The 20,972-nt window shown below is 34.8% G+C and overlaps 3 protein-coding genes across 3 annotated transcripts; 1 reads left to right on the top strand and 2 right to left on the bottom strand.

Annotated features, from left to right (window-relative positions):
* Positions 1–2,503: 2,503 nt before the first annotated feature.
* LOC132270834 (uncharacterized) lies at positions 2,504–4,673 on the bottom strand. The gene has a single exon (XM_059772045.1). It carries the CDS (start codon positions 4,148–4,150, stop codon positions 3,545–3,547), a length of 606 nt encoding a protein of 201 aa, XP_059628028.1. The 5' UTR covers positions 4,151–4,673; the 3' UTR covers positions 2,504–3,544.
* A 4,233-nt stretch (positions 4,674–8,906) lies between these two features.
* LOC132270835 (actin cytoskeleton-regulatory complex protein pan-1-like) lies at positions 8,907–10,162 on the bottom strand. Its single transcript, XM_059772046.1, has one exon. The coding sequence runs from the start codon at positions 10,069–10,071 to the stop codon at positions 9,127–9,129; it is 945 nt and encodes a 314-aa protein (XP_059628029.1). The 5' UTR covers positions 10,072–10,162; the 3' UTR covers positions 8,907–9,126.
* A 2,395-nt stretch (positions 10,163–12,557) lies between these two features.
* On the top strand, positions 12,558–19,900 carry LOC132270836 (peroxisomal nicotinamide adenine dinucleotide carrier-like). Its single transcript, XM_059772047.1, has 11 exons — positions 12,558–12,771; positions 12,857–12,934; positions 13,032–13,106; positions 15,350–15,480; positions 15,758–15,812; positions 16,968–17,069; positions 17,451–17,519; positions 17,587–17,694; positions 17,807–17,875; positions 18,767–18,821; positions 19,481–19,900. Exons 1-11 carry the CDS (start codon positions 12,691–12,693, stop codon positions 19,672–19,674), a joined length of 1,017 nt encoding a protein of 338 aa, XP_059628030.1. The 5' UTR covers positions 12,558–12,690; the 3' UTR covers positions 19,675–19,900.
* The last annotated feature ends 1,072 nt before the right edge of the window (positions 19,901–20,972 follow it).

Here is a 20,972-nt window from a genome sequence, read left to right on the forward strand (position 1 = left end):
TAAAACTACAAACCTAAAAAAATAATAATCATACATTTTCTCAGCCTTTTGGATAAAATCAAGTGTAACTAATTTTTTTTTGGGTTTCTTGGTCTTTTGACTTTCAATATTTATTTATCAATATATAAAAAGAGTCTTTGTAAACAAAAAATTACCTAAAAATTATTTTAAAATATTTAATTCAAATTAAAAATTACCTAATAAATTAATTTTTCTTGTCCTATATTGGTTTTAGTGGAAGCTTCTTATAAAACTATAGAGCTAAATAAATAATAATCACATCCTTATCGGTCTTTTGGTTAAGTTCAAGTATAGTACTAAATTTTTTTGGGTCGGCCTTTTGGCTAACCTTTCTTGATCTTTTGACTAAGATCATGTGTAGTACTATTTTCTCGGCCTTTGTGCAAAGAGTTTCAGTATTTTAGTATTTATTTATTAATATAAGAAAAGAGTTTTTATAAATAAAAAATTACCTAAAAATTATTTAAAGAGTTTAATTCAAATTACAAATTACCTAATAAAATTCATTTTTCTTGTCAAAGAGTTCAATTCAAATTACAAATTACCTAATAAAATTCAATTTTCTTGTCCTACATTGGTCTTAAGTAAAAAAGATTACATGGAAGTCTCTTATAAAACTATAAACCTAAAGAAATAATAATCACACATTTCTTAACCTTTTGGCTAAGATCAAGTGTAGTAATACTAAATTTTTTTGGGTCGGCCTTTTGGCTAACCTTTCTTGGCCTTTTGGCTAAGATCAAGTGTTGTACTACTTTATCGGCTTTTTGAATGTGCAAAGAATTTCAGTATTTATTTATTAATATAAAAAAGAGTTTTTATAAACAAAAAATTATTTTTTTAAAGAGTTTAATTCATTTTTCTTGTCCCACATTGGTTTAAAGTAAAAAATATTACATGGAAACTTCTTATAAAACTATAGACCTAAAGAAATAATAATCACACATTTTTCGACCTTTTGGTTAAGATCAAGTGAAGTACTAAATTTTTATACTATCCTCGATGCAACACAACAAACCAAAAATGCTTTCAAAAGTATTATTATATCTTAAAATCTTATTATTGTATTTATTTCAATGGTTTAATAATATTACAAATACATAATTCTTTATCTTTACTCATGTGCATATTTATGATGATAATTAAAGTGCGAAGTATGAAACATATTGGAGCACTTGCAACCCTAACAATGTTCAATGATTGCCAAACATTATAAATTGTTCACTAAATGATTTACTACAATTACAAATTGAGATAATTTTCCACTCTTATTCATAAAATTTTAATTAAATTAAAAAAAAATATTTACTTGAATTTCTCAATAGCTTTAAATTATATTTGTTCTTTTTACAAGACATGGATGAATTCAGCAACAAAGTGACAAGCTGCAAAGGAAAATCTTTTCTTTTCCTGGTGAAGATAGATAATACTCAACAACAAATCGTAAAAACTTATTTTGCGGTGGAAGAATTAAAAGAATTGACACTTGACAATGATTCATTCCATGAAGAAATGAGATATGCAAAAAAGATAAAAATTGAGAAATAAATAATTTAAGAATACTTTTATTTTCAAACAATTATAGTTTTGAATTTTCTAATATATTTTGTTTCTTTTGTGGTGACAAGTATTACAATCTAAAAATTGTTGGTACCTTTTCAGATTTTATAGTATATAGAATTTTTATATAGTATTTATTTATGAATATTTTGTAAAGTAGAGAATTTTATTTCATATATTTTTTAAATGTTTATAGTTTTCATTTATACATCAATGAAAAACCTTATTTTGTTTCTTTTGAGATGACAATTATTACTCTCTAAGGCATTATGAGCCTGAAACTATTTTGCTTATTTTTTTTTATAAAACTATAAATAATTAAAAAATATAAATTATATAAATTAAAAAATATTCATCATGTGCATCGCACGTGCTTTTTACTAGTGTGTATATATATATATATATGACTATGTTACCATAACCAAACAACTTGGTCAATGTTAACGTCCATAGTTAAGATTCCTGTATTTTCCTAGGAACTCCTAAGATCAAATTTTGATTTATTTTTTATGTCCGAATTCTATGACGTATGTGTCAATTGTTTGAGATGTGGGTGCACGATATAGCGAAGAGCCTCCTTTTTGAATTTAAGCCCAATTTCTTAATGCAATTAAGATCATGTTGTGAGAAATGTAGAGAAATCGTGGTCATGTTTCCTTACCATAAATTTTCATTTCAAAAATAAGCGAAATTTGATTCATATGTATTTATCAATGTGAATCCCGAAAGATTGCGCTTAAAATTAATAAATTACAGTAATAAAATCTAATTAAAGGGGGAAGAAAATTGAAAAAATGAAATAGTACTAAATTTTGGTCGTGTGATGCACACATGTACAAGTCTTAAAATGCTTTCTTTCCCCTGTTTAAAGGCCATTAATTATGTAGCTATGGCCCTATGGGATGAATAATACAATTAGGTCTCAAATCACATATAGATTTAAGGTGGCTTCAACAAATTCAGTTCCTTAAAAACATTCTGAAAATAAAGAACTAGAAAGAATATGTAATCTTTCCAACTTTGTGTTGCATAAAAATTAAAAATAATAACAATGGTAATAATAAAATCAGAAAACTGTCAAAAAAAAAAAAAAAAATGAATAAATTACACCAAATGAAACAGTAAGTAAAAATAAACAAATAATCTGAGGGACAGCTAAGAAACTGGAAATGCAAGAGAGTATTATTGAATATGTAATTCCATCTTCACCACACTAGTGGTCTCTCGTAACCTCTAATAAGTGAATCCTAATGAGGCCTGAGGATGACAAAAAGGTAAGTCACAAGACTCACGATTGGGTTTATTATATCCCACAAGAGAACTAGCTTTCTAAGTTCTGGTGTTCTAACTCCCAAGTCTGCTTTTGAAACCACAAAAACATAAAACATAAACCTCAAATGCATTTTCTGAAAGATCGAGAAATAGAACATGGAAGTCATGGATATGATATTGGCGTTCACTTATGAACTTTTTGGCAGAGCATATGTACAGCCCCACTACTTCAAGTCATCACGAAGGTGGTCCAATTTCCACAGAATACAAAAATACCTTCAATAGAATTCAATAAAATGGTATAGTTTCATTTTAAGGCCTTGGAGCCAGAATGCATGCACAATGTGCCTTGCTGGTCAGAGTTACAACTATAACGAATCTCATTGCAGCTATTTGGTAAAAATAATTACAACGTATAAGCTTTATCATTCTATACAAATGTTCAATGCTACTATTTGTTCACAAAACTGATCATTTGACACGAGAAAGAAGAACCGAAACTAATTTCTTTCGTAAGATTGGGAACTCCATTAGAACCGTACACAGACTTGAACTCACGAGTTCTTATACAAATTCACATCACAAGATTGTTAGTTAAGAACCAAAACATACTGCACTACAACATTTCTTGAAGCCAATACATCTACCATTATCAGTCTCCTGTCAGCACCGCGTAACTTGTCATCTCCACTCAATCATCTTCATTTTCATCAGGCTGAAATGATTGCTCCAACTCCGCATCCATGATTACCCCATTCATTATATGCACAACAATCTCACCCTTCATAAGACCTACCCGCACTGACCTAACTCTATTAACTACCAGCATTCCATCTAATCCCTTCGAAATGTACAATCTAAATCCGGATAAGGAATCATAATTGATCTCCTTATCAAATGGTAACATAACCGAAGAAATCATCCGAGGCACAGCCGAGAAACCCAATACTCGAGTGAGTATTGCATATGTATCATTCACCTTCTCCGCACTCAAACTCTCATTCACCCGCAGCCTCAAGTCCCTCTCAAACGCCTTCTCCGAAGGGACAAATATAGTAAATTTTAGATCTTTAGGCAACATATCAACCATCATTTCCCCAAATTTCCCTATACTATCCGCATAAACCTTCTCAAATCTATTGGATCTATGGGGTCTTAAGGCACGAATTGCACTATTTCCCACTGATACGTCTGGAAGCCTAAGCATCGAAACAATCGTAACCGAAAGGCAAGAAACAGAGATCACTATACAAACAAAACCCACTGAATTCTTCAAAAAACTTCTTAGGGTCTTCATTGAAAACCCCCAATGGCTTCTAAATGATATTTCTCACAATAAATTTACTTTATGAGCTAGAAATTACAAAAATCAAAAGTGTTATTCTTAGAAATTATCTATCTTTATCACTCATCAAAACGAAATCAGGTTTCAAGTACCGTTAGTGTCGTAATTTGCGGAAAGCGAAGATTAGAGAAAGGGGACTGAGCTAGCTTCTGCGTTCACGGTGTCTAATTCTAGCTAAGTGGACTGTCTTTTATCTGAGGACTGCAAATTACTCGATTAAAGCAAAATCATATTGGAACATTTCTGTTTGGTTGGCGAGAAAGCGAAGGAAAAGGGGAAAAAAAAAGAAGCTTGAATCTTAAATGAATTACCTGAAACTGAAAGTTCCTGGGTGAAAGAGATCGTGGATTGCAAAATTCTCTTCCCTCTCTCGTAGTAAATCTGGGGATTGATAGCCTCAGACCTTGAAGATTCTTGTACCGTTTCAGTTGCGAAAAAAAAAATCATTCACAGAAAAAATTTCAAGGTTAGCTGGTTAGTTCGTCAGAAGTGGGCTAGATTCAAAATGACCTGTATATTGTTGGATCATATTGGGCCAAGGCCCTATATAAATGGGCCCAACTTAAACAAGAGGAGTGGTGATGAGCTCTAAAAGAAAGCTCCAGCTTGACTATTTTTATCTCAAAGGCCATTCGGAGTATCTTTTTACTTTTTACTCAGAGTTGGTTTTTACTTTTTGCTAACTTGGCTGATAGCATTCAATGCTAGGCCAATGCTCCTACCGAGTTCGACCCAATTTCAAGAGTAAGAAAAGGGATCTACGTGACCAATTGTGGGACAAGCCACAAAGACTAGTCAAAGCTTCGAAAAAGCGGAGTTCTCCTCTAAGGCAAGTATTAGTGGTCCAGTCATGCAAGAATGGAGGGGTACAGTATGAGTGAAAACTCATACTGTGTAACCATTTCCCTGCCCAGACAAGGTCTTCTCAGTAATCTCATCTAGCGCTTCTTGTAGAGAACATCTGTAATCTTCTTCGCGATGTTTGTTTTCTTCTAATATTCACTTGCCTTGCGAACCCACTTCTAGGCTCAGAAAGATCTACTACAAATAGGGCGGGCACTTGACTCTTTGGTTGAGAAGATAAATAAAGGGATTATGGGGTGGAACTTGGCAAGCTTGTTGAGTAGCAAGCTGCCTTGAAGCAACCATTTCCTCGACCTAAGCTGCTACGGTCAAGTTCTTGTTGATTCTGTCTTAATTCTGCCCTTTATTCGAGTAGTTTTTTCATCGCCAAATTGCCCGAGTCTTGTGCTTTTTTGAATCCAATCGTGAATGTCATGCCAGTCATACCTGTACTCTTCTTTTTCTTAGCCTTTGTTTGACAAGCTACTATAAGTTTTCGATGAGATCTTTTTTAATACTATCCTAGAAAATTCATGATTTATTCGAGAAATTTTTTTTAACTATTGATAAGATTAGGTAAGTCTTACAATATGAACTCTCGATTCAAACATTAAAAGTGTTAATCATTAAATCATTTGACAAGAGTGCTCTCTTAAAAGCATTCTTTTTGTTAAATTTGGCTTTGATAAGTTTCAAATCATGCTGAAGCTTTACTGGTTCATATTATGAGCCAACGATTTAGTAGACAGATAACGAAAGTGGGATTTTTTTCTTACATTTTTTAGTTACTTTCGAATGAGGTGGTGCTATCCGATGTTCCACCTTCAGCCCTGTTGTTATGAATTTGAAAATAATCACTAGTTCACATTGAATTAATTCAGCTCACAATATCGAGTTAATATCTATTAAACCGGCTACACCTTCAGAGCTTTCAATTTAGAGGATTCGTATCCATTAAGTTGATTCTTCGATAGAATTTAGATTCATTTAAGTCGATTTTTTATAAGCACAATTCACTCAAAGATATATCATGCTGCTCGTAGAGCATCATTACTCTTTTCTTAAGTCAACAATTACGCTTTGTGTGCGCTCTCGCTCTCGTGTTCCGCGCATATTCTTACTCTTGTTCTCACACAATTGTTCTGAACTGGTGTAGCTCTCCCGTTTCGTACTCGCTCTGGCTCCACGTGACTTACCTCTTTTCTCTCTCTATACACACAAGGCGCGCTCACTCTATTTCCGTGCTCCTGCTATTGCTCCCCCGTAACTTAGATTTTGCCGCTTCACTTGCCTCTTTTCTCTCTCTACACACACACACACAAAAGCGGGCACACGTATACCACCAGCATTGGGAAAACTTCGCTTGCGACAGCCACCCATCACTAGATGGTCTCTTGATTCTCTTTGAAAGTAAATTTATCTGCACTGTAACCCTCACTATCTTTTTGCTCCATCCTCGTGGTTTTTGACCTCATTACCCTCCTTGTCTGCGTTAATCCTTCATCCAACATCACTCCAGATCAATATTCTTATATCTCCCAAAATCGGTTTGTCTAAAATTGTAATCTAAAAGAAAAAGTATCAACTTTGAGCAAAAATGATCACTACTTCAGTAGACGAGCTTTGTGGACAGACAATTGTTATGACAAGGAAAATACTATTCTTGATAAGGTTGCAACTTCACTCCATTTTCGGTGTCCCTGCCTGGACATCTCATAAAAATGTAAAACACTTAATATTCTATGTGGTAGATATGAACTTTGCTGTTCTACAATGGAAATGATTTTATGTACACAACACAGTTACATGCTGTCAAAACAATTCTAAACCTAGAAAGCCTAGCAGAAAACCGGGCTGTAAAACAAGCATATCGCCTACTTATTTTCAGCAGCTTCAATTAGGTTTCATAACACTTTAATGTGACTTTTACTGTAGACAATGTTATTAACAACATACTATGAAAAGCACTTTGTTTGCACATCATTAGTCCAGTGAGGATGGATTTTCATAAATAAAGAGACTAAAAACAAAGAGTCTGAAGTTCAAACAGGAAATAGGGAGGCTGTAACATGACATCCATCAAAACTTACTTGCCAACAGAGCAAGAATTGTCAATCAAACAGCCAAGTCATAAACTAAAAAATGAAACTAAAAACAGTATTTGATTATCAAACCTTGTATCAATAATCACTAAGGAAGCTCCTAGGCTCCTTTATCAACTTGAGTAAATGAATAACAACGAATAAAATCATTCATATGATCCCATCCAAATGCATAAAACCACGATTTGTATCAGGCACCATGTGTAGACCTCTATGTCACCATTCACATTAATGAGAATGAGACTCAATCAAAAAGAAAAAGAAGAGGAGAATGATAAAAAAATAAAAAGGAATGAGAAAACATGAAAATGAGATAAGTACTTACATTGCAGATGTTAAGCAGGTCTTAATTATTGATGCCTTAACACAGTGTGCTAATCAACATGACCAAGCTTCGTTACTATATTGGAGCATTACCCAAAGATAATGAATCCCACACATGAAACTACAAGACGACAAAATTTCGTGATACAATTTCCAGGAATTACCACTCATTGAAAAATCTGAAATGGAGTGCAAAGGAACAACTGTTAACCGGATTTTTTGTGGAAGAAGAGCAAAAGTATATATCAGGTTAAGTTTGTTGCACAGAAAATGAAGTACAACTTTTTCCTATTATAGTTCTAGATTCCATATTGAAGACTCTTTTGTTTAATCAACCAAGGCAAACCAATTTAAGAATGACCCAATCTTCACGATTCCTGAAACAATAGTTGATAACAAATGTCCCCTGCACGGCACACTGCCAAGTCAATGGTGTCCGGGAATACAGCCTGCTATCTCTTAAAGGCATATACTAGGTCTGAAACAAGGACATAATCTAATTCGGCTACAATTTCATAATGTGAATTATATACATACAAGCATTAGATTAAGCTTCAAACATCAGCTACACTAAATTAAAGTAGCAAACAACATAAAAACAAGAACACCAGCATTTATTATTAACTATCCAATAAACCCTTACTTCACTCAGTCCACGGAACAACCACCAAAGCACTAAAAAGCCCCAAAAATCAACATGGCTTATCTACACACCAACCTTGATGTGTGAAAACTAACACAAACCAGGGGATTACATTACAGTCCACATTGATCACAATTGAGGTGCAATTTTACAAAGCTATCAGAGAAGAATGACATTAGTTTTAAGTTCATTTGCTCTCTGGCCTCCCTTTTCTAATAAGTAACTTGAATCACCAAGAATAAGTCAATATTCTAAAGTCCAGTAGAAAACTGTAACATGGAAAACAAGCATATACATATAGATACAAGCATTAGATTACTAAATTAAAGTAGTAAACTACAAAAAAAAAAAAAGAAAAGAAAAAAGAACACCATCATTTATTATTAATTATCCAATAAACTCTTAAGCACTAAAAAAGCCCCAAATATCAACATAGCTTATCTACACACTGACCTTGATGTCTCAAAACTAAAACAAACCACGGGATTACATTACAGTCCACATTGATCACAATTGAGGTGCAATTTTACGAAGCTATCAGAGAAGAATGACATTAGTTTAAGTTCATTTGCTCTCTGGCCTCCCATTTCTATTAAGCAACTTGAATCACCAATAATATTTTTTCTTTCTTCTCTCTACCTGTCTCGAAACCTTGACATGGGGCTTGAGAATTAAGACCCAAAGCGAGCAGGATAGAGTTAGACCAGTAATCACCAAGAATAATTCAATATTCTAAAGTCTAGTACCAGACTGTAACATGGAAAACAAGCATACGCATATGCATACAAGCATTAGATTCAACTTCAAACATCATAGCATTTATTATTAATTACCCAATAACCTCTTACTTCACTCGGTTTAGGAAACAACCACCAAAGCACTAAAAAAGCCCCAAATATCAACATAGCTTATATACACACCGATATTGATGTCTCAAAACGAACACAAACCATTAGCCATTAAAACTTACCTCATGGCAAGACTTCAATTTCAAGCCCTAGAATTCACTTGCATCATCAATAATCAACGCGATAATCGCTGAAATTATCCCTCACACCCAAATCATTCTCGACTCTCTCAGCAATTTTGTCCTCCTCATACTTCAATCCTTCATCCAATGCCAGTCCACCCAAAGTTCCCGCCACTGCTCCGACCGCCAATCCAGTTCCCAACCCCATCTTCCCTCCCTTTGGCTTCTGATCATACGGTGTATAATCCACCGGCGCGCTAGGTCCGCCGTAAGTGAACTGCCTGTCAAAGAACGGCCGTGGCGGCGGCGGTGGCGGCTGAGAGTAATACCCGGAATAGTACCCCGGATACGGATCCGAGTACGCGCCGAACTGATACCCATTTGTCGGCGGAGGCGGAGCCATTTTGGGAAGCTGAGATGGCAGAGGCGGTTGCTGTGGCGGTGGCGGAAGAGAACCCGTGTACGGCGAGGGAGAGTAACCCGAGTAGTCCCGGGCAGAAGGAGGAGGGGGAGGGGCAGTGGAGTAATAATAGCTGGGCTGAGGGGTAATATGGTAATCTGGCGCGGGAGGCAAGGGCTTTTCTCTGACGGCGAGCTTGATCCGGATCTTGCCGTGGGGGCGACCCGAGGGGCGGCGGAGCTCGTAGGTCCCGAGTCGGGCGGAATCGTCCGAGTCGATCAGGTCGGTGAGTGGTAATCGGAGACTGCCGACTAGGTTCTGGTTTGAGTCGAGGCGTCCAAAGTGGAGGACTTCGAGGACGAGGATGGAGTCCTGGAGAGGAGTGGTGAGAGGTACGACGAACCGCTCGTTCCAGACCGGGCGCGTCGAGCCGGAGTCGTCGTGCTTGGTGGACCGGATTTCAGGGTCGACTCGGAAGGTGACGTAGGGCTTGAGGTCACCGTGACGCCAGTTCACGTTCTTGAGGTGTTTGGCGGAGACGACTGTGATGTCGAGATCGAGCGGCTTGGGTGGAGGACGAGAGGTTGCCATGGAGGTATCGGTGATAACTTGCGCCGGAAGTGTGTGAGAAGAAGAAAGATGAGGGAGGATTCCTTGCAGAGATTTGGGTAAGGTTAGGTACTTATGCAAGTAGGGGGATAAAGTTGAGGAGGATATTGTGGTTTTAAGTTACGGTTTTGCCCTTTGTCTCTTTATTTATTTAAAAATAATAAAAAGTAAAATTATATTCACTAAATCGTCTAAATTCTGTAAAGTAGTATTTTTGTAAATCAAATAATTTTATATATTTATTTATTTTGTTTACACATATTCACTTTTTGTTAAATCAAATGAATCTTCAACTTTTCCATTTTCAAGCCTCCAACTTTTTAAAGTGCAAGAGTGTAAAGAGCCATCACTAGTTGCTTGCCTTTCTTGATAATATAACTTTGAAAATGAAAGTATTAAAGTAGTAATAAATATAAATTTTATTACTTTAAGGACAAAAATTGTAAGAAGATTTTAAAATTTATAAATTAGTATCACTTTTACTTTGTAAATGTATCATCACATGTCTCTTAATTTTGTTTTATTTTGTGTTGGTAGGAAGGAAAAAACTAATTTTTTTTTGTTATTTAGAGATGATATAAGGATATAAAAGATATAAGAAAGGATTACCAATCCTTCATCTTTTATAAATAAATTAAAAAAAAAGTGAATTATAGAAATTTTAAATTAAATACTATTCTAAATTATATAATTATTTTATTAAATATAATAATAAAAACAATTAAACTTTTTTTTTCATAATGGTAAAAATAATTTAAAAAATTTCTTTCATTTTGGTTTAGAGAACATGGTAAATTATGAGCTTATTCTTTTTTTAAGAGAATACTTAATCTTTTCCCTAAAAATGTCTCATCCATCATTTCTTCTCTGATTTCTATTCAATTTTTTTCTTCCATACATAAAAGATCATCAGTGATATTATCAAGGAGACACATGTATCATAAATTTTTATCCATCATAAAACTAAATAGGCCACAACTTTATAAATGCTACTACAACTCAAATATTGTTGTTCTCACCTTTATACCGTGTAAATGAATTTATCACATTGTTTATCATTTTTTAATCCTTTTTATCATAAGACATTTTTCTTAATTCGTATTAATTTTGTACATATATATTTATTTTAACACTCAACGTTTTGCTTTATATACAATAAAACCTATTTATATACTTTTCCCACGTCGTCAATCTCTCCTCTTCGTGATTTTGTATAATTGATTTAAGTATAAAAAATAATTATTTAAAAAAATTAATTATATTTTAATAATGTCTGTGTAGTTTTTTTTTTAATAATTTATTTTGTTTAACTTTCGGCCACTTTTTATGGTTTTTGTTAGAAGAATGATCTAAATAGAATATACTGTACATAATATACGCGTATATATCTGAAATATGTCCTTGTATATTTACGTTATCCTTAAAGGGCAAAGAGCCATCTATTCTATCAACGTCATTTTCTTTCTTGAACGGAACACCAAGGCTCAGTTTGGTAGAGTGGGTTTGAAGGGAAAGGGAAGGGAAGGTGATGGAAGGTTATAAAAAAATTGTGTTTGGGTAAAATTGGTGGAAGGGAAGGAAAGGAGAGGGAAGGGTTTGGAGGGTTAAGGCAAGGCTTGAACAGTAGATTTGTTAACCTCTCAAAAATGGGCGGAAACGGAAGGAAAAGGAAGGCAATGGCACATGTGATAATCGTGATGCCAATTTTACCCACACAAAATCAAGGATTTAGTTAAGCAAAACAAGAATTACAGACCTTAATTGGTTGATTTAGCAAAACAAAACCCGTACATATAAGTTAGCCATTGCACAGAGAAAGAGAGGGGGGAAGCTTACAGCGGCTGAAACTTGCGTACAGCGAACCCGAACTGGAACAACCGGCGATGGAAACGGCGAACCCAAACTAGAACAGCGGGCAAGAGAAACTGAAAGATATGGGTTTTGATTTTTGGAACAATCTGAAACAATATGCGGATATGGGTTTTGAACCTTTGATTCTTGCAAATGATAGATAAACATATGGGTTTGGAACTTGGATTGTTGTAGTTTTGTGGTTTGCAGTTGCAAAAGAGAGAGAGTGTTGCAGAGAGAGAACGAGAATAGAGATGGAGGCGGGGACCCTAAAATGATGACCCTAAAAATATTATATTTATATTAATATTTTTCTTTTCTTTTTCTTTTTCTTTTATTTTCTTTTTTTTTTTTTTTTTTTTTTTACAAATATTACATACTTAAGTTATTAATTTTTATTTTAAATTATAAAAGGGTATAATAGTAAATTTACCGAAATACTTTCCTTTCCTTTCTTTCCCCAAACATAATTATTATCCTTCCCTTCCTTTTCCTTCCTTAATCAACCAAACACAATACTAAATTAAAATTATCCTTCCCTTCCCTTTCCTTCCATTTCCCTCATAACTAATCTTATCCTTCCCTTTCAAACCCACCCTACCAAACATAGCCCAAAGCAAACCAAGCCATCAGATTGTGTGATAGCGAATACCTCGCTACCGCCAAACTCATAGATAGTCTCTCTCCCCCTTTCTCTCTCTAGAATCAGATCCCTTTTTCTCTCTCCACAAAACATTTTCCTGAGAAAATATGTCGGACGCCGTGATCAATGGACTCGCTGGAGCTGGCGGAGGAATCATCTCTCAGCTCATCACCTATCCTCTCCAAACTGTACTATTCCTCAATACTTTTATGTTTTCTCTCGCTTGAATTTCCATACATATAATGTATATATATCGTTTTCTATTTGCTCTAGGTAAATACTCGTCAACAAACGGAAAGAGATCCGAAGAAAGAAAAGAGGAAGCTTGGGACTGTAGAACAAATGTGTCAGGTCTATGTTTATTCATTTCATTGATGTTTACATGTAACTTTATTTTATTTTTAGCATTTTGTTTTATATATTTATATGTTGAATTGATAATTTACAGGTTGTTAAGCATGAGGGATGGGATCGCCTGTATGGCGGTTTAGCGCCGTCGTTGGTCGGTACGGCTGCGTCTCAGGTGGACTATTTAAACCTCCAATTCACCTTTTATTTTATTTTATTTTTTATTTTTAAGTTTTTGTTTGTGTGTTGTGCATTGATAGTTTGAAAGACGATGATTCATTTTTGGTGATGGTAGAACCCTATTATTTGTAAGGCTCGTAAGTTGGATTTGGGCACAATACATGAGTCATCTGTTTGGTTGCCGAGAAAAACCTTGGAAAAGAAAAGGAAATTTGGATTGCTTACCTATTTTGCCCGAGAAAAATCATTTTGTTTGTCATATTTACTGAGTCGAGCGAGTAGCTAGTGTGTTTAATGGCACAGAGCTGCCACAGATTGGTGTCCTGTTTCCATCATTGTGCAAGTGGTCCATGACAGTGGAAAACGTGCCATTTGATGGATTGGTTACCTAACAGGTTGTCGACACTAATTTATTTAGTTTGTTATAGTCATCTTTATGATAACAAAGTGACAATGAATACTACTTTTGAGGGTTTCATGTATAACTTGCCTTTTGATTCAATTTTTTGCCAAAAAATCAATTGTAAGATTTCAATTTCAGCTACAAAATGGCTAGCCCAATGCACGAGGCTCCTGCCATTGCTCCATGGGAATTGGCTTGAAATCAAAATCCTATTCTTTATGATTTCACCTTATGTGAATGCTTTATGTTAGGTTTGTTTTCGGGCTTGTCAGCTTGAGTATACATATTGGGTAGAATATTATTACTATTATACAAAGAGACCAAAAATGAATCTGGATGACATCACAATCACATGGTAACTGTATCCAAACATAACTTCAAGAGTTGGTCGCAGCCACAGTATTGGGTGGGGCTTCGTTCTGCTTCATTTGACTGATATATCGTGATATGCATAATCAATTTGTGTCAAATTCATAAATTCATCAAATTGTAGAAACACAGTATGGAAAAATGCAATGGGAAGCATACTGCAAGTAGCAAACAAGATGATACAAATGTTTGATTTAAGGGGTATCTAGTACAACACTATGTAAAATTTAGACAGCATATATGTATGCATGCACTATACTAAAATTGTCCAAACAAAGCACAAAAATATTATATTGTCAACATAGCTTAACATGTCCAAATTTTGCACATCTTAATAATACCAGATCATTCACCTCGATTAGTCAAGTAAAGTATGTGATGCTTCAAAACATGGGAGATGATATGGGAAAAAAGTAATCTTTTTGTTATTCCTAAGAATCTTCTTATCATGATGTTCTTTCATTGTTGTTATATTCTGTTTTCATCTTCTTCTGTTTTTTTTTCCCCCTTCTTTCTCTTTCTCCCATAAGATACTAGACATGCCCCTCATCCCAACTGAGACTTGAACACCTTGCACTTTTTAGTTTGGGAGTGGCAGGAGACACCACTCAAGTTAACATCTGGTGGCTTATTGTTGTGTGTTGGTCGGACATGGTACTTGAGACAATTCAACTCAACTGAAGCTTGCTTAATTTTTGCATCAGAATGTTAGTTTATACTCAATTTTGTCATTACTGATGCATTCAGCGTCTTCCTCGGATGGGAGAATACTTCAAGCCATGTTCAGGACAGCCCTGAGAATGTCTGTATATCATCTGATCCCTCAAGAACTTATAGGCATTCATATCATAATACACTGCATTAACGTCAATGGACATTGGAAGCAGATTTGCATGAATTAATGGGAGTGTTGTTGATGAGTCATGCTTTCTTAAAGCCATATGGTACTCCAATGTAGCAGTAGCCTTCGCCTGATTGGCTCCAGCCATAGCATTAAAGCAGTGAATTTGAGCTTTCATTGCTTAGATCAGTACATTCTCACTATCACAATGCAATATGATCTTGTTATTTCCGCCTCTCTGTAAGATGTGTTCTTTTTCCTGAAGTTAACTCTTAACTCACTTGTAAGATATAATCTATCAAGATTTATGGATCTATTTTATATGATTGTGGAGTTGTAAATTTTCTGATTGCCACACATATATAAGGAGTGGGCTGCAATCGCCAGTTATTAGAGACACTTTGGAATTCCTACTGTTAAGATATAAGATGGTTTAATGTTCGTTTTTCTTTGTGTTATTTGCCCCAAACTGAACTTCCTATCAAATTTTAAATTTATAAGCAATAGGTTAGATCTTTTCACATTGGACAGGAGGTATTTTTTATTACCTATTAGCTGTAGATGTGCAATCACTTTGTTTATGTAGATTTCTGATTTCTTATGCAATCAAATTTTTTTGGTACAGGGTGTTTACTATTATTTCTATCAAATATTCAGGAACAAGGCTGAAGCTACTGCTTTTGAACGTAAGAAGAAAGGGATTGGTGATGGGTCAGTCGGGATGTTCTCGTCACTTGTGGTGGCTGCTTTATCTGGGTATTTTACTTTGTTTATGGAGTATTTTAAAAATTTTATCCATCACTGAACTTCAAATACGGTTATGACATATATTCTTATAAAAAATTACAGTTATGGCATATATAGTTATTCTTTTTCTTCTTATACCCCTTACTGGCATGGACCAGTAATTGTCAGTCAAGTGGCTTATATTTGCATAGCCAAGTGGCATGGCAAGTTCACTCGATGGACAAGTTTCAGTCAAGTGGCTTGTATCTGGGTGATTTACTCTTTTTTATTTTCCCCCTTTGTACAGGTGTGTGAATGTGTTGTTGACTAATCCTATATGGGTAGTTGTTACCCGAATGCAGGTAAGAAACTGGTTGCCTTTTGCCATAAGTCTTTGATATTCAATGACATGAAATTGGAATAATCAATATCATCCAAGTTAAACTTAGTCATTTCAATAAAATTTATTCATCCTGTAAAAGGGTGTTTCAGTTCGACATTATTATCTTGTTCTTTTCTCTTTCTTTCTTTTCCTTTGACTGAAGTTAGTTTTTAAGTTTTTTATGGAAGTGAAATCAATTTATATAGGCCAATTTCCTTGTAAAACACCAACATTTTGTTATGATTGGTAGGAAGGGTTTACATCGTATTGCTGGTCCCAGTAAGTTGGATTCTATGTGATTTGAGAGCTACTGTAAGATCCTCTTAAAATCCTCTGGTATCAATCCTGATCCAAGTTATGAAAGTTCAATTGTAAAGATGGATCCTTATATGCTAGAATGCTTGAATGGGATATGTAGACAGCTCCAATTTGTTAAAGTATATGCAGCTTTGTCTGAACTTGTTCCCTTTAGTCATTTATTCAGCTAGGAAATGACTTAAATCTTGACCATTTCAAATGTATCCACTTTTCACTCTGCCACTTGGGAACAAAAATTGGTTCAGCTGCTGGATTTATACTTATTTTTTTATTTTTTTACTTTTTAAATTTGGAATTGAATTCCAAGATGATAAAATTAGAATTTTTATTTGAATACACTTTCTACAATTCATGATCATAAATCCTAATCCGACAGAATTATGCTTTTGATAATGATCTTGTTATTGAATTATGATTTGGTGATCAGAATAGTTGATAAGAATTTTATATTACAATTATTGTTTTTTATTTTTGCAATAAAAGAATACTGAATATGATTTACTATGTTTTTCCATTTCAAGTCCGACGTTCAGATGTGGAGATTTTTTGAGATTTCCTCCAATAAGAGAGAGAAAGAGAGGACCATTTTCTTTTCTTTCCAATGTTCATAAGTGTTCATCTGATTGCAACTAACGATAATGATGGTGGAACTAATTTTACAATATAATTTGACTGATGCTAAATCCAAATCCTTGAATCCCCATATATGGTTTTCTGAAATTGATCTTGCAGTATTTTTTGGCCTCGGCTATGCAAACTCTGACTTCAGGGTTTTTAAGTTCTGGAATTCATTCTCGAAATCATGTTCATCGTGCAGACTCACACAGAGAAATCCCAACCTAGTCAAACTCGATCAATTGTTTCAGATGAAGCAATTGTTGCTGCAGCGGAGCCTCCTCCTTATGGAACTAACCATGCGGTATGTAGAATAATGACTTGTTCGTCTACAATTCTTTACACATTTTTGTAGTGTCATTGAAACTTTTTGGCATACCCTACTGGAAGCTTCAGTTTCTATTAAAGACTTCTGGGAAGAAATTAGCTTCAAATTCTATGTACTGGATGTTTGAAGTTTGAACAAGGCATTATTTGAGCAAATCACATTGTGTCTGTATAAACATACTTTGTGGTGAACAACTCGCCATGAGGATGTGACGTTGGCTAGGGTTGTTTTCATTTTTCTAATTGGCTGTAACCATAGAAAGTCTAGTCATCATCACCATCATTATCACTGTTACTGTGCATATTATGCGGAGTCCAGCCTGCTATCTTTTTAATTAGTAATGTTTACCCTGTACAGATTCAAGAAGTTTATGATGAAGCTGGGTTTTTGGGATTCTGGACAGGTGTTTGCCCAACATTGTTCATGGTATGTGAGAAGTGATTCTAATATGTGGCATTGGATGATCGCTTATAGATCTCACTGATGTCATCAGGTGAGTAATCCTTCCATACAGTTTATGCTGTATGAAACCTTGTTGAAGAAGCGGAAGGAAAGGCGTGCCTCCAGTAAGAAGGGCAATAATGATATAACTGCTTCGGAGGTCAGTTGTTACTTGGAACTCCACAAGCTCCAGTATCACCTCCATTTTAATTATTTTCTATTTTTTGACATCACGATTCTACCTTCCCCCATTTTTCCCCCCATTTTTGTAGATATTTCTGCTTGGAGCTTTGGCAAAACTTGGAGCCACTGTTGTAACATATCCTCTTTTGGTTGTGAAGGTAACTGATGTGTGCTCATACAAATGAGATTGCATTTGGCGGCTTTTGTAATTCAGCTGAGTTAATTTGTGTTTCTCCGAATTGCAAGATAACTCTTTGAAATTTGATTTGGATCAAGCCTTTCTAGTTGTCAAAATAAATTTGACTGAAATGTATTACTCCAATTTTTTAGTTACTTTTGATAAGTAAAAGGTCACATAGGATTGTGAAAGTTTTCAAAAATGCAAGAGCAGGTCATTTCTTGGCCTTTATTTTATATTAAAATCTCACTTGCTCGTCTTTTGTGCGTGTGTGTTTTGATTTGAGAATGTATTGTGGGTCTGCAAGTGCAATAGAATTGAACCAAAGCACTGTCAGCAGCTCCTTTAAAAGTTTCCACCACCTGGTTGCTGGGAAAGCGCTCCTTAGGAAAATTAAACTATTGGGTTTCCGAAGGGCAGCGGTTTATGTTCCACCAGCCATAAGGATCCTAGGGATCCTTGTTTGACAAATACAAGTGGAGTCCAAGTGTTAGTGGATATTTGTAGTTACAAAGGATAGAAGTGGAGTTTTATTTTGTCTATGTAAAGCTGTATATTCTTATACCTAATATAGCATTGTATGTTATTAAAATAAATATTGGCTGGGAGGTACTTTAATTGGATGAAATGTTGCTGGTAATTAGGGTCTTAAGCATGAACAGTGACTACATATATCTGGTAGGAGCAAATAATTGAGGAGACTAAATAGGGACAAAAGGAAAAGGAATGGGAGCCCAGCCAAAACCAACCGGGAATGCATACTGGCCTTAGAACAGTTGCAATAGCCTTATTTGTATCCATATTATGTTCTATTTGTTTTTTTCTCTTCTTTGTTTGTTTAGGTTACTAAATAATTATATTGCCTTTGCAGTCGAGGCTTCAAGCAAAGCAACTTATTGGTGGAGACAAAAGGCATCAGTATAAAGGTCTGAGTTGTTGTTCCTTTTCTAATATCAGGAATAATGAAAATTTCAACCCATTAACCATGGTCTGTTTCGTCTATTTTTATGATAGGACCTGAATACACTCTATAAACTTGCATTCTATGCGTTAGACATGAAAGAGAATGCAACCGAGCACTGGATTTGTTTTTTACTCGACTTCTAAATATTATCCATTATTATTAATTTTGGGGGGATGGTGTCATTGTTACAATATAAGACAGTTTATTATTCTTATTTATATATTTATTTTCTTTGGGTGGGTTGGTTTGATTTGAAGTAATACCTCCAATTCTACATATATGTGATGATTGTCATTGGAATACCAACAGGCCAGTGGCCTAGCGGTATCAGCCTTTTACCTTCTAAAGGGAGGTCAGGCCCGTCAGTGGTTCAAGTCTCAGAAGAGAAAAGTGTGTATGAGTACCAATTAGGAAAAAAGAAAAAAAGATTGTCATTGGAATTATGCTGTTAAAAGCCATCATATCTTGAAGTTAATCTTGGTTGGCTAAAAATTTATGGCTGCGATTGAGTTGAGATGCAGCTCCTCGAATGACTTTATTTCTTTTTCCTCTGATCCGGCCTCTTCTTAATTTTTACAATATTGTGTGTGTAGTGACGACGTTGGCTTTCTTGTGATACAGGCACATTCGATGCTATCATGAAGATGATCCACTATGAAGGGTTTTACGGGTTTTACAAGGGAATGGGCACAAAAATAGTGCAAAGCGTCCTTGCAGCTGCTATTTTGTTCATGGTCAAGGAAGAGCTTGTCAAGGCAAGTCGCTGGTTATTAACGAAGGATGCCGTTAATATAGCAAGATCAAAGCCCCCATGACCGGAGCTCTCTCTCTAAATGCCTTCACAAGCAAGTTCTGTACCTTGTAGTAAACATGAAATACTTTGATTTATTGGATAATAATATGATACTACACCAAATCATTCAATCATCAGAAAGGTTTATTTTCTTAGTGTTACGTTGTGTTATAAAACTATGTAGTGCAATGTAATTGTTCGACTCTTTAGACATGTGATTTGAACTGAATAGTACAGTTTTTAAAGTATCCAGTTCGTTTTATGAATCTTGAAGTAACTACCATTCTGAACTGAACATTTAGCATTTCATAGGGCACCACGTGTGAGGCTTGTGGACCGTCAGATGCAGTGTATAACTTGCGTTGTATTGCAAAGGATCAGGACTCTTTATACGCGTGTTTGTTTAGTGAATTGTTGCACTCCAATGCTAAATTTATGTTTTCCTTGCATTAGTGTAAATGATTATGGCGCTGTACACAACAATGAGTGATACGAGGAGAACTATAGTCCTAAAATTAGGGCAAAATTCAGAAAAAGGTAAGGAATGTGTCTAGAATTGAATGCATTTTCTGCTTATTTCATGATGGCTTCTGTAATCAAAATAGAAGAGGTGAATATAAATAATTGAATAGAGAAGAAAAAGAAAATAAGTAGAGTTCGAAAATTTTCATCAGTCCAGTCATACAAAATAAGGCGGGGAGATTAAAAAGTAGGGAAGTATAAAGATAGAACTCATCAAAATTATATCATTGCGAGTAGATCACATCTATTCACAACTGAGCAATTGCACCATTGCCTTCAAGGTGATAGTCTTTCTCATAAATATTCCCTCCTAAATTCCTATTCATTTCATTTCGTTGATTTTCTTTTTCTACTAAATGAACGGAAAAGTGAAGCTTTTTTTTTTCTTAACAAATAACTTTCAAAATGTTCTTAGAGGTATTCAACATTCTCACACTTTGAGACGCGAAGATATGAGAAATTATTAAGTAATCTTGAGATCGAAACAAAAAGCTGAATAAAATTACACATTTGATTGCATGACATATTATGATCGCACCAGGCCACATGCTCTCAAATCATTTAATATCTTTTTAAAAAATAAATGCTGTCACAACATAAATTTTAGATCATTATAAATCACTTTTAGAAAAAATGCTATTGTGCATAGACTTTAAATAATCAGAAATCGCGAAAAGTGTTCAGTGTGGAGATCGTGATCGAAAATACAGTGTTTTTGGTGTTTTGTTTACAAAATTTTAAAACTAAAAATAATTTTACCATACATATTATTAACTGAGATTGACTTTTATTTATTTG

The sequence above is a fragment of the Cornus florida genome, unplaced genomic scaffold (genome assembly GCF_030987335.1).
Source record: "Cornus florida cultivar Cherokee Brave unplaced genomic scaffold, ASM3098733v1 CherokeeBrave_3.0.0_Hap2_Chr08, whole genome shotgun sequence".
Lineage (NCBI taxonomy): Eukaryota > Viridiplantae > Streptophyta > Magnoliopsida > Cornales > Cornaceae > Cornus > Cornus florida.